The sequence below is a fragment of the Lemur catta genome, chromosome 1 (genome assembly GCF_020740605.2).
Source record: "Lemur catta isolate mLemCat1 chromosome 1, mLemCat1.pri, whole genome shotgun sequence".
NCBI lineage: Eukaryota > Metazoa > Chordata > Mammalia > Primates > Lemuridae > Lemur > Lemur catta.
In genome coordinates this window covers 133,970,258-133,983,004 of record NC_059128.1, presented here as the reverse complement: position 1 = coordinate 133,983,004, position 12,747 = coordinate 133,970,258, and the positions used below count along the sequence as shown (strand labels likewise).

Genomic DNA, 12,747 nt, shown 5'->3' with positions numbered 1-12,747 from the left:
CTCGTTCACGGGGTACCCCCCCAAACCTAACGTGGTGGCCACCATGGAGTAGATGCACAGTAAATATTTGTTACAAGTAAATGAAGGAATGAATAACAAAAATCATTGGTTGAAAGTGGCTTAACCCACACTCTGGCATGAACGACATACAGTTTAATAAGCTCATAATACTGTTAATATGCACATGTGACACAGCTACACAATATACAGAATAACTAGAATGTGGTTTCCAGGATCAATTTCTATGTCCCACTCTGGTGGTTCTCAAACTTTCTGATCTCAGGATCCCTTTACATTCTTAAGAATTATTGAAGGTGGCTCATGCCGGTAATCCTAACACTCTGGGAGGTGGAGGCGGGAGGATCGCTTGAGGTCAGGAGTTCGAGACCAGCCTGACCAAGAGCGAGACCCCCGTCTCTACTAAGAATAGAAAGAAATGATCTGGACAGCTAAAAATATACAGAAAAAATTAGCTGGGCATGGTGGCACATGCCTGTAGTCCCAGCTACTCGGGAGGCTGAGACAGGAGGATCACTTGACCCAGGAGTTTGAGGTTGCTGTGAGCTACGCTGACGCCATGGCACTCACTCTAGCCCGGGAAACAGAGCGAGACTCTGTCTCAAAAAATAAATGAATAAATAAATAAAACATGCATTGAAACTTCCTCTTAACCCTTGAGTTGTTTGGAGGTGTGTTGTTGAATTTCCAAGTGTTTGGAGATTTCCCACTTGTCTTTCAGTTATGGATTTTATTTGATTCCATTATGATTAGAAAACATTATGTAAAATATTAATTTTTAATATACTCAGGTTTAATGTATGATTCAGGATGTGGTTTATAGTTGTGAATGTTGAAAAAAATGTATTCTGCTACTGTCATATGGAGTGTCCCCTATATGTCCATTAAATTCTATTGATTGATTGATCACAGTCTACTGGTATCCAGTGAAGTGTAGAAATACTACATCCAGTTAGGGCCCTTTACTCTCCCATTTTTTAAATATAATTATCTTAAGCATTTCCTCTACATACATTGAAGTCCACATTAGATGGTGTTAAAATTTTTGCATTAACCATGAAATTCAATTCAAGAAACTCATAAGAAGTTAGTATATTATACTAATATTTACCCTGATTTTCATTCGTTTATTTGCTCTTTCCTTTCTAAAGTTCCAAGCCTTCTAATATCATTTCCTTTTTGTGCAAAGACTGCCTTTAGCATTCTATGAGGGCAGCTTTACTGGCAACAAATTCTCTTAGTTTTACTCCAGCAGAGAATATCTTTATTTTGCTTTCATTCTTGAAGAATAGTTATGCCTGATGTAAAATTCACAGTAGAAAGTTCTTCTCATTGTATTTATATTGAAAGTGCTTCTCTTATAGACAGTAAATAGTTGGATCTTGGATTTTTTTTCCCCCATAGATCCTGGCCATTTCTGCATTTTAACTAGATTGTTTAGTCCACCAACATTCAATGTTATTATTGATAGGACTGAATTTAAGACTACCATTTCATTATTTGTTTTCTGTATGTTTTCTCTGGGTTTTTTTTTTTGTCATTGTTCCTCTGTTTCTTCTTTTTTGCCTACCTTATAATATTTTAGAATTCCATTTTAATATCTATTATCATTTGGCTACACATGTTAGTGGTTGCTGTAGTGATTATAATTTACAATCTTAACTTATGACCATCCACTTAGAGTTAGTGTTGGGCAATTTCATGTAAAATATAGAACCTTTGCAAATATATGTTTATTTATATTGGTTAATTTTCTCTCCATTCTTCACGTTAGAGTTGTCATGTATTTTATGTTTATACCAGTGTTATAATTCTTGCTTCAAACAGTCTTATGTGTTTGAAAGAAAGTAAGACAAAACAGTCATATATTTACTGAGATATTTACCATTTCTGAGCTTCCTTTAGCTTTTCTTATAGGCAAAGTAGTATGGAGAAAATTATTTTTAAACCATTATAATGGAACTTAACTATAATACAGTCATGTGCTGCATAATGACGTTTTGGTCAACAATGAACTGCATATACAATGTTGGTCCAATGAGATTATAATACCATATTTTTACTGTACGTTTTCTACGTTTAGATATGTTTAAAGACACAAATACTTCCCATTGTGTTACAGTTCTTCTGCAGTATTCATTACAGTAACATGTGGTACAGGTTTGTAGCCTGGGAGCAAGAGGCTATACCATATAGCCTAGGTATGTAGTAGACTACACCATCTAGGTTTGCATAACTGCACTCTATGCTGTTCACACAACGATGAAATCACCCAATGTGCACACCTCAGAACACATCCCCGTCGTTAAACCATGCGTGACAATATGAGGCTGAGTTTAAATACACCGAGACCATCTAAATAGTCTTTCATGGGCATCAGTAACTAACTGTCCTCCCCGACTTCAAGGTATCCCAAGACAGATCTGCTCTCTGTTGAGTTCTGCTCCATTAGTAGGTGGGAGAGAGTTTTGAAAATCCATTGTAGTTGTTGTTCAGATGCCAATGAGATTAATGGTTAGATATATTTTTCATCATTGCTTAATTTCAAATAAGATTAGTCATAATTAGAATCACTGGCATTTGCTCATAAATTTATTTTATGAAAAAAATCTTAATATTATGGAAGCATGCATTAATAATACATCTTCTGATATCATGACTTTTATGCCTAGAAATTAAAATCGATTTTTAAAGCAAAATTTCATTTGTGTTGTTGAAGTTCGACTAATAAATTATCTTAAATTTCTCAAAAAAATCTTGTAACACCTAGAATTTATAGCTATAATAATGTATCAAACAAATTATCAACTCATAAGCAAACAATGCATGTTTTTCCATAATCTCTGATACTTAAAGCAATAAATAAATGCTAATTACTGTAAATATTTGCAATTTTATATCTTTCTGTTCACTTTTCTTTAATGTTCTTTTTCAGGATACAAGCTTGTTTTCTCTTAATTCCCCTTCAATATTATAACTTATATTCCTGTAATAGTTTTGGAAGTCAAATGGTTTTAAATGCTACTTTTTCATTTTTTATAGAAGTTTTATAGAAAATTCTCTTCTTTAATCTTTGCAAACAATAACCCAGTGATGTGAACCTTCCCTTTTAGATTAATAGACAGAAAGAGGACATGGAATCAAGAAGGTTTGGCAGCCTGAGCATCAGGGTTGGTATTTAAATTGTCTCTCTTTTTTTTTTTAATTCTGTATTTCTCTTATTTTGACCTCTGGATTGAAGAATCTCTAGGTACCATACTGAGGCTTTTCACTTTCCAACTTCTGAGTTTGAAAGAGAAAATTCTTGAAAGTGAGTGTGAGCAGGAAGTGTGAATGGGAGATCAGGCAATGATTGTTGAGAGCAAGGTGCAGGCCATTAGGGGCTTCAAAGTGCGGAAGTGTGTCCCTGTGTACCCATCCTGGGGCCCCAGGCCCTGCCTTCAGATTCCTGCACTTCCCTTCCTACCTTCTGCTTCCCTACCTTCTTCCTGCCTTAATACGGAACTCAGGCTACCACCTGACCCCCTCCACAAAGACCCTCCCTTTCCCAGTGCTTCCCCAAAACGTCGATCTGTTGTTCTGTTTCTCTTAGGCTGCTAGGATGAGTGCGGGGAGTGGAGAAATGAGCCTCACCTGCAAATCAAGTCCAGCTAGGGAGGACCGGGGGTCCCAGAGCAAGAACAGATCCATGCCCTCTGGGACTGGAAGTGTCAACTCTGCCATTCCAGCTCTGAGGAGGGGAAGGGAGGAAAAGAAAGGGACACAAATCTGAGAAACAAAATGAGAATAACAAAATTGGTTCTTTTTGGTGTGCCAGCACTTGCGATCAGCCAGGTGGAAAGAGACCTCCTCGTCCCCGTGTCCCCCACAGTCCAAGCCCCAGTCCAAGCCCGAAGCAGCTTCAAGGCCACATTCTGCGTCTACCAGTGCATCGTCTGCTGGGTCCAAAAAATCTAAGACTTCAAAGAAGAAAGCTTTAAAGCAAAAGCGGCCTGGGGTAAGAACTGCTCCCACCACAACACACACTAGGGCACTCTCATCTGCAGAGGGACTCCTGTACCTTTAGCACTCTCAGGAAGGCTGACGGCCTGAGCACATCTGAACAGGGCCCTGGTGGCTCCTCTTTAAGCCAACTCCTCCTTGTTAGGCCCCTTAACTTTCCCAAGATGAAGCCAACATTATCCCCAAGCTTGATGGTTTATTTAGCTTCATTACTAAGCCTTGGTGAATCTCTACTTAATTAGCAAAATAGAGAAGCCACTTCTTAGGCACTTTCTAAGGTGTATAATGTCTAACTCATTCCTGCCCAACATCTATCAGAAGCTTCCTGAAGATTCCCTGAAAGACACATAGGTATCTAGTCCATTCGCTCATGTAGGATTGCACAATCGACAACTGGATTAAATCCCACTATCAGAGACACGAAGGCATGAATTAAATGCTCTTGGTTCTCCTTTACCCATCTGCCCCCGCAAAGAGTCAGAACTGTTCTTACTGGACCTACGGTGGTACCACCAGCCGACATAAAAAGATGTGTTAAGAAGTAGCTCTGGGATGCTCAGGCCACCGTTGGCTGGTCGTGTGGGGGTTGCTGAGGCACTGCTCGCTACATTACACAATTCCTCCCTTCATGATGATATGTTGGAGAATATTCTTCAGCCCTTAGCTCTGGGAATAATTATATTCCCAGAGCAGTTGATCTGTGGCACTGCAGATTGGGTAACTAGCCAAGGCTCCCTTTCAGCACTATGAGCAAGTAAGTGTTGACTTGTAGAAAGCTCAGAACCCAATCGGTGACACATATGGCCAATGTCTAGTGCTTCACACAAACTCTCGTGTCCTGTTTCTGCGTGTTCCCATGGTCTTCCTTCTTCCCCTACAGGGGCAGAATCTGCCTCTCTCCCAGCACATGGAGGCGGAGAGCAGAATCGTGCACCCTGTGTGCATCCTTGCTCCAAAAAGGGGGAAGGAGAGGAGCAGGCTTCTCATGCCACCCTGTAGGCGAATCCCTCCCCATTCCAGCAGAGCAGTTTGGGAGCAGGTAGGAGGAGGCTTTGTACTAGCGGAAGTCACTCCGCTCAGAAGGAGACTTCAGAAGATGAGAGAAAGCTTTCTCTTCTAAGAGCACTTTCACTTTGCAGAAAGTTAGGAAATATGGACAACTGGAAATCAGTGTCATTTCCCAAGGAAGGGAATAACACTGGGGGAGGGGAATTTTGCACAGGACTGACCAGTGAGTGACTGGGTCCTAGAAGTAGGATGGTTTTATAATCCATGTTTGGGGAGGTTTTTTTTGGACCACAAAAAGTAAAATGTAAACAAAAACCAAAAAACCTGGCCTGAGTGTGCAACGCCACCTGCTGACCTGGTCAGGAAGACCAGCCGTGCTGGGTGAGGGCGCCATGCCACGCCTTGAACTTAGTGAGCCTGCTCCGGAAGGCTGAGTCAGCTGCCATGAAACTGGTCATGTGTCAGGGGTCTGGGATCGGAGGCTCTGAGATGATGGCTGGGAGGACTGCAGAGCAGGGTCAGGGATGGGACAGGGCAGCTGAGCGTCCAGTCCTGAGGTCACAGCAGCAGGGGGCGGCTGCAGCAGAAGGTGCCGCAGTCCCCTTAGCAACCCATGGCTGGAACTAAATCCTAGAATTCCAGCTCAGAAACTCCAGTGTCCTCAATTTACAGACAGAAGCTTCCAAAGTCACGGCCACGAGGGGCAATGACATCTTCTGTTCTCTCCCACTGACAATGCACAAGAAAGGAAAGACAAAGGCCGGCTTGGGATCTCTGGGAAGGTGTCACTTCAGTAGGCTTTTCTCTTAGTAGTGTCACCGTCTTTCCATCTGACTGTAATAATTGTGGCCTGGATGCTTCCAAACCTTAACATTTTGTCATGTGGGGGAGAGTCTGAAGTTAATGTGTAACAGTAAGTAAAAATTGGAGCAGAGGAAGGGAGAGATGATGGATGTATGCTAGATCATTGTTTTTTATTAATATTCAAGAATCATTAGGTAAAACATCTTTGCAATAGTTTTGCAATTATGGCCATAGTCACCCCTGCAAGCTTGCTGATGTTCACATCTTTATAGTAATTGACTCAATTGTAAAGTGAAATATATTTTTCTAGATCACCATTATTAGCATCATGTGCACTTTTGTTGTTAATAATAATCCGGTTATTATAAACACTCCTTTCTCTCACTTTCCCATGTGCTTTATTCTTCACTGTATATTAATTCACACACACACTAGTTATAATTTTTCCTGCTTCTCTCTTTTAAGTATTTAAGTCTATTGTGGTAGCTGGATCTCTTAAAATTATCTTTAAAAGGTGACCACGTGTCCATGACCAAATGGAGAGCTTGCTACAGGAATTTTTTACATCAGTCATTTCACTTATCCAATTAATCATACTTATTTTTTGAAATCTGTGTCAGGCGGTGGGAACAGAACACATGCTCCCCACGGCGGAGCACACAGTGATAAACAGAGTGTTTAGCCAGTCTGAAAAATACGATACGAACACTGCCGTCTGATTACTATTTATGAAAGATTTCACAACATCAAATTTGTATTTGTGTAATCCTTTCAGGTAAAGTTTATTTTTTGATAGCTGTAAAACATATCAAATACTAAGGCTTCACATATCAAGGTTAAATTGGATTCCCAGATTTTCCAAGCCCTGACTCCACAGTAATTAGTTCATTAAGGCTGCACCCAGTAAATCCTTCCCTGGAAGCCTTGTGAGCTTCCATGGGGTCCCCTGGTCTGTGCCGACGGAACATATGGCGTGTGCTTGGATCTGGAGAAAGCATCAGGGCCCTTCTGCGTGGGAAACGGGACATGGGACAAAGTCGTTTCTGTTCCCATTCTTAGAGTTCTCCCAATACGGAGCAATTCGTGCAGATAAAAAGACTTTAATGAAAACTCTACAGCGCTGGGTTTTTTTAAACATTCAAGAATTGTTAGGTAAGACAGTTTCACAATAGTTTTGTAATTATGACCATCGTCACCCTGCAAGCTTGTACATTTTTAAAAATTATTATTGTAGGATATAGGATTATTATTATAGGCATATAGGATTATAGGCTAGATAGATGAAAAAGAGGTCTTTCCTTCTGAAATTTACTATTTCTCTTACATGACCCTTTTGTTTGATTAAATTGCATATGAAGTTTGAAATAAACTCTATTAGAGAAAAAATAATATAATCTGTTGTTTCAGTATTCCATTCGTTTTTCCCTTGGCTTGGCTTGATAGAGCAGGCAGTTAGTTAATAGCTGTGCAGAGCAATGTGGAGAAGCCAGCGCTTCTCTCATTGCGTAGCTGGTAGCACTGGGCAATGGAGTAATACAGCGACAAGGCAATTGTGGGCACGTGCGTGATCTTTGCAGGTTGTCAAAGGATATTTACCATATTTTGATAGATTATGCATGCCAACACAAAAGAATTTTCCTTATCCTACTGGATCTTTGTTTCATATTTTGAATACCTTTAAAAATGTAGAGATAACTGAAATTAGACACTACAATTATTCACTTTATTTTTTAAATCAAATGTTTTCCTTTATTGCTAAAACGAATTCATCTTGGGATTCTGCTCTAACAGACCAAATTTGAAAATCTGAGTAACATCGTGTTTAAAATTCAACTGAAAAGGTAGCTTTTATCTTATAGGCTATTTTATTCCGGGTAGTTTGATGACAAATAAATGCTTTTAGTACATTTAGAAGTGAAAATATGCTAGGGAAAATAATATTCCATATTTGTTGCACACATGAAAAATGTTATTTGTTCAAAACCTCTTGAGGGATTTTATATTTTCTCTTCTTGTTTATATTGTTGGGAAACGGTTATAACATTTTATTTGTGGAGTTTGCCATACTTTGGTGTGATTTAAATTAAGAGTGGAAGATTTTGCTGTGGAAATCGGGAATAGATAAATTGAAGGTTTGTATTATGCCCTGTTCTTCCCCAGGCACTCTCAGCCATGGGGACAGATGTTAGGTCCTGACCACATGTGATATTGACTTGGTGGTCAGGGAAGTGTCATCTGGACATTCAGGGATCCACAGAGCAGCCTTCTTACTCTTCACTGCATGGTGTTGCTTAATTCTGTTTGCCTGGGTTCAGCTATGGGCTTCTCCACAGTTCCCACTGGGAGCTGAGGCCAGTCCTGAACACCAGGTCATTTGTCCAGAGTCCTGACACTGTCCAGATGTGGGTCTTTCCCCCAGAAGCCTGAACATCTAACATGCTGCCACTCATCCTGTCACCATTGTGTCTGCCAATGCTGCTGTCTGCAGCTATGTGTTCTCATGGAACTGCTTCAGTATCAATGCACAAAGGTGGTTACACCCCTCTGGACACTGGCAGTGGACTGTTGGCCACCCTCTTTGGATCCAACTTTGCCAACTTGTCAGTTTCTCCAAACCCGTTCTCTCTAGCCCTAATCTCTCCGAGTCCCAGCTTTCTCTTCAAACTCTGGGAATAAGTTTATATGAGTTATAACTCATTAATTTTGTTTGCTTTAGGAATTTGTTTTCAGGGAGGTGGTTCTTAAACTTTGGTTCATTTAATATCCCCTTTGTTTTCTTTTTCTCCATGTAATATCTGCTTGTTCATCAAGAAAATGAAAGTTACTAAAGAAGAGGTATGTGTTTATTTATTCATCTCTTACATATTTCTTCCAATTTGCATATCTGGACAAGTTTAGATAACCAGTAATACTTCCATGAATTGATTTAATGCTAGCTAAATTTAAAGAGTTCTTAAGTTTTGTTAGCCTATGCCCCTTAATTAGTGAATAAGGGTACTCTTTTACTTTAGGCTTTTAAATATAGCTTGAGGGTCTCCTTCACCAGTCTCAGTGTGGGAATCACTTCTCTGTTCAATATATAATTCAGCTCTTGAAATATACATGTTTCAGCTCTCGTGTTAACTGAACTCCATAACTTTTCATGGTATTGGTAGATAATTCCTTTTTCTATTCCAGGTCTGTAACACCTTTTCCTTTTTGTTTTTGTTCTTGTTGTTTTGAGATCTTGTCTCATTATATTGCCCAGTCTGGTCTCAAACTCCTGGGCTCAAGCAGTTCTCTCTCATCTCAGCCTCTCAAGTAGCTAGGATTACAGGCGTGTAGCACTGTGTGTGGCTGTGATAACTCCTTTTTCTATTTCAGATGTAGAATATAAAAACGAGTTCTCTACAACCAGTGCTATGAAGTGTTAGGGAGTCCAGTTAATCCAATGGCTGAAAGCACACAGTGAACATTTATTTGGATTGGGGCTACCAGAATTGATGGACAGGTCCCAGCTCTGTCTTCAAACTCTGGGAATAAGTCTATATGAGTTATAACATGTCAATTTTGTTTGCTTTAGGAATTTAATTTCATGGAGGTGGTTCTTAAATTTTTCTTCATTTAATATCCCCTTCATTTTCTTTTTCTCAATGTAACATCTGCTTGTTCATCAAGAAACCAGAACCCGTTAAAGAAAAGGTATGTAACAACCTAGAGTGGGATTCTGATGGTCTGTCTCCCTTGTTGAGAATCTGCAAGTGGGTTCCAATGAAAATATATATAACAATTTCTATCTGGTTTACATTAAATGAAGCATTAGCATGTTTTAAAGGTAATTTTTGTATTGAAATTAGTAAGATTATAATATGAAGTTAGGTTTTTTCTTCTTTTGTTTTTTATTTTAATAGATTTAGGGGGTATAAGTTGAATTCCATTACATGTATATACTACATAGTGGTGGGATTCTTATACAACCACTGGAAAAGCTAAGAGAGCAAAAAATTAAGAAAGCAACAACAACCATAAAAGATTTCAGATTTCAGCCTGAAGCATCCAAGCAGCTGATTGAAAAGAAGTCAATGAGAAGCCACTGCAATTTGCGGGAACCTCTAGGAATCTCCCACGAAATAGCTTAGTCTTCAGCAGTAAAAGAGTGTTATGAGTTCTCCAGAAAGCCACTATAAAACTCATAGCTGTCCATGCATCCTGCTCCAAATGCCTTTGAGATAATCTTTTCCAATGTTTCCATCAAAGGTACAGTTCTTTGGAGTTCCTAACATGTTATATCCTTCAAAAAATTAAAGTTTAACATAGATATTTTCATGGAACAAAAATTGATATAATGTGTCACAGCAAGATTTGCATTTGACACCTTCATTGATACCATTTCTGGAGCTTTCATTTCTTTGTGTACATCAAGTTTCTGTCTGTTATCATATTGCCTCTTCCTTTTGGTTTGCTGGCAATGGATCCTCTTAGTTTTTGTGTGTGCCTGAAAAAAAATCTCTATATCTCTATTTTGCTTTCATTTTTGATAGATATTTTTCTGAGTCTGGGTTGATAGTTTTATTTTCTTTAAACGCCTTGAAGGTGTGACTCCACTGTCTTTTGGATTACATAGTTTCTGACAAAACATCTGCTGTAATTTTTAATGCTGATTCTCTGTAACGTGTCTTTTATTTTGGAATGACTTCAAGAGTTTCTCTTCATCTTTATTTTTCAACAGTTAGATTATAGCATGTCTTTGGCTGTTTGCTGTCTTCTCCTCCTTCATCTCTTTATTTCTATTTATCCTGATTTAGCTTCATGAATTAGTAGTTTGATATTTTTCTTTAACTTCTGACCATGTTCTTCAATTATGTCTTTGCCTTTGAATATATGTGTTAGACTGTTTGATATTGTCCTACAACTCTTCTATGCCCTGCTATTAATTTTGAATGACTTTTTTTCTCTTTGTTTCAGTTTGGGGAATTTCTTTTGACCCATCTTGAAATTCACTAATTGTTTTCCTCAGCTGTATTGAGTCTGCTGATGAGACCATCAAAGAAATTCTTCATCTCTATGGCTGTCTTGTTTGTTTCCAGTATTTTCACTTGACTCTTTTTCACATTTTACACCTCTCTGCTGAAATTCCCTATCTATTGTTGATCATGAATGTTGTTCACCTCTTTCTCCTAGGTTCTTTAACATTTTGATTATAGTTATTGCAAAGCCCCCATCTGATGGTTTCAACATCTGGGTCATGGGTCATCTCTGAGTCTGGTTCTGTTGATCATTTTGTCTCCTAATAATAGGTTCTTTTTTTTTTTCCCTTGCCTCTTTGTCTGAGGTCCAAGACAATTCCTCTTCCCCTCCCCCTGGGAGGAGCATGTTTCTTTAATTTTTCCCATTGACATAATAAATCTCCATCTATTAATACATCCTGTGAGCAGAGGCTTTGATGCCCTCCCCAGCAGTTGAAAGCTTCCCCTTCCTAGGAAGGAATGGCCTGGGAGAAACAGGTGGGGTTTGGTACTAACACTTCTTCACAACATCAACCACTGACCACCTTTGTTGAGACTGGTCGGCCAGAGAGTTTTGTTCCTCTCTCCCAGGAGGTTAACACTTTTGCTTCCTAAGATAGAAGGACCCATAAAAGGTGCTCTTCCCTTAGTAGCAGCTGATTCTGACCTCAAGTCTGCACCCCCAAAAATGATTTTCTTCAAAATTGCTCTGCCCTGAATTTATCTGATCAGCACCTGCTAGAGGAAAAAAGGGGGAAAACCTTGTGAGTGAATGTGAACTGTGAACTCCCCTTTTAACTTGTGCCCCCAGCTACTTCAGACTGCTCTGCTAACCCACACTTGACCTTCAGAAGTCTTTACACTTCAGCTTATTCTTCTAACCTGCTTGTGTTGAAAGTGCTGTGTGATTGCATGCAGCCTCGTATCCTATTCTCAATGTTCCTAATTCTCAGTCTCTTCTCTCCAAATTGTAAGTGCACAAGGTTGGTTCTCCCTTTTTCATGTGCTTCTATCACCCCCTCCTTTTCCTGACCAACCACCGCCCATTGGCACACTACTAAAACACTAATATAAAGTCAAATGATTGAGGTTTTGGGGGAAAAGTCATCTTTCCTCATGATGAGCTAGAAAGACTGCTTTGTTGGTACTATATTCAACATTGAAATGGAGAAGAGGAAAGGAGGAAAGACACCTTTCATCACTCCCAGAGAGAATGGGCAAAATTTCATAAGAGGGATGTTTGCAGAAATTAGGAAAAATAGAAGAACATAATAACTCTTGACAAGAAAAAAGAGAACAGGGGTGTGAGGATATGATAAAAGGTATAGCTAATCTTACGGCAGTTGATAAACATTTTTGTGTTTCTGTTTGTAAAACCAGAGTTTTTACAAAGCTCAGTTGTTGATTCCTAATATAGAAGATTATATTGATGGCATTTTAGAAGATATGTCTTAAGTGCTTAAAAAATAAGAAACACATTTAAGAATCATAACTTCTGTTATAAATGAGCCTTATGTCTTAACCTTATGAAATTTTAGTTATAAATATATGTACAAATTCAAAAGAAAATGAGAAATATTTATAATAAATTATTAATGGTAATTATCTTTACAATTATTTGATTTCCGTTTTCCTACTTAGGAAGTTAATTACTTTTATATTCGTGTTACCATTCATTTTCACCTCTATGTATTGTTCAGCAGCCCAGTGTTTGCACCTGTCAACAAAATGACCACATAAAGACCAGCATGTGTATTCCAGAGAAAGTGGAATGTCAGCAGCTGGCAAAACAAAATGACAGTTTAATGTGGACAGAGCCTGAACGCAATATAGCATGCTGTCGCAGAGTTGAAAGTTCAATTCCAGCTGGAGAGCAAACACTCTAGTCTACATGTGCTCTTTCTTTTTTTAATGAAAAGAGACGCTATCT

At 38.9% G+C, this 12,747-nt stretch overlaps 1 protein-coding gene across 1 annotated transcript in view; it reads left to right on the top strand.

Moving 5' to 3' along the window:
- Positions 1-12,747, top strand: part of C1H10orf67 (chromosome 1 C10orf67 homolog) — a 78,568-nt gene that overhangs the window by 39,422 nt on the left and 26,399 nt on the right. The window contains exons 9-12 of the mRNA XM_045556868.1: positions 3,132-3,188; positions 3,836-4,015; positions 8,644-8,667; positions 9,490-9,513. Coding sequence (XP_045412824.1) covers positions 3,132-3,188; positions 3,836-4,015; positions 8,644-8,667; positions 9,490-9,513 — 285 coding nt within the window. The remainder of the gene's footprint in view (positions 1-3,131; positions 3,189-3,835; positions 4,016-8,643; positions 8,668-9,489; positions 9,514-12,747) is intronic.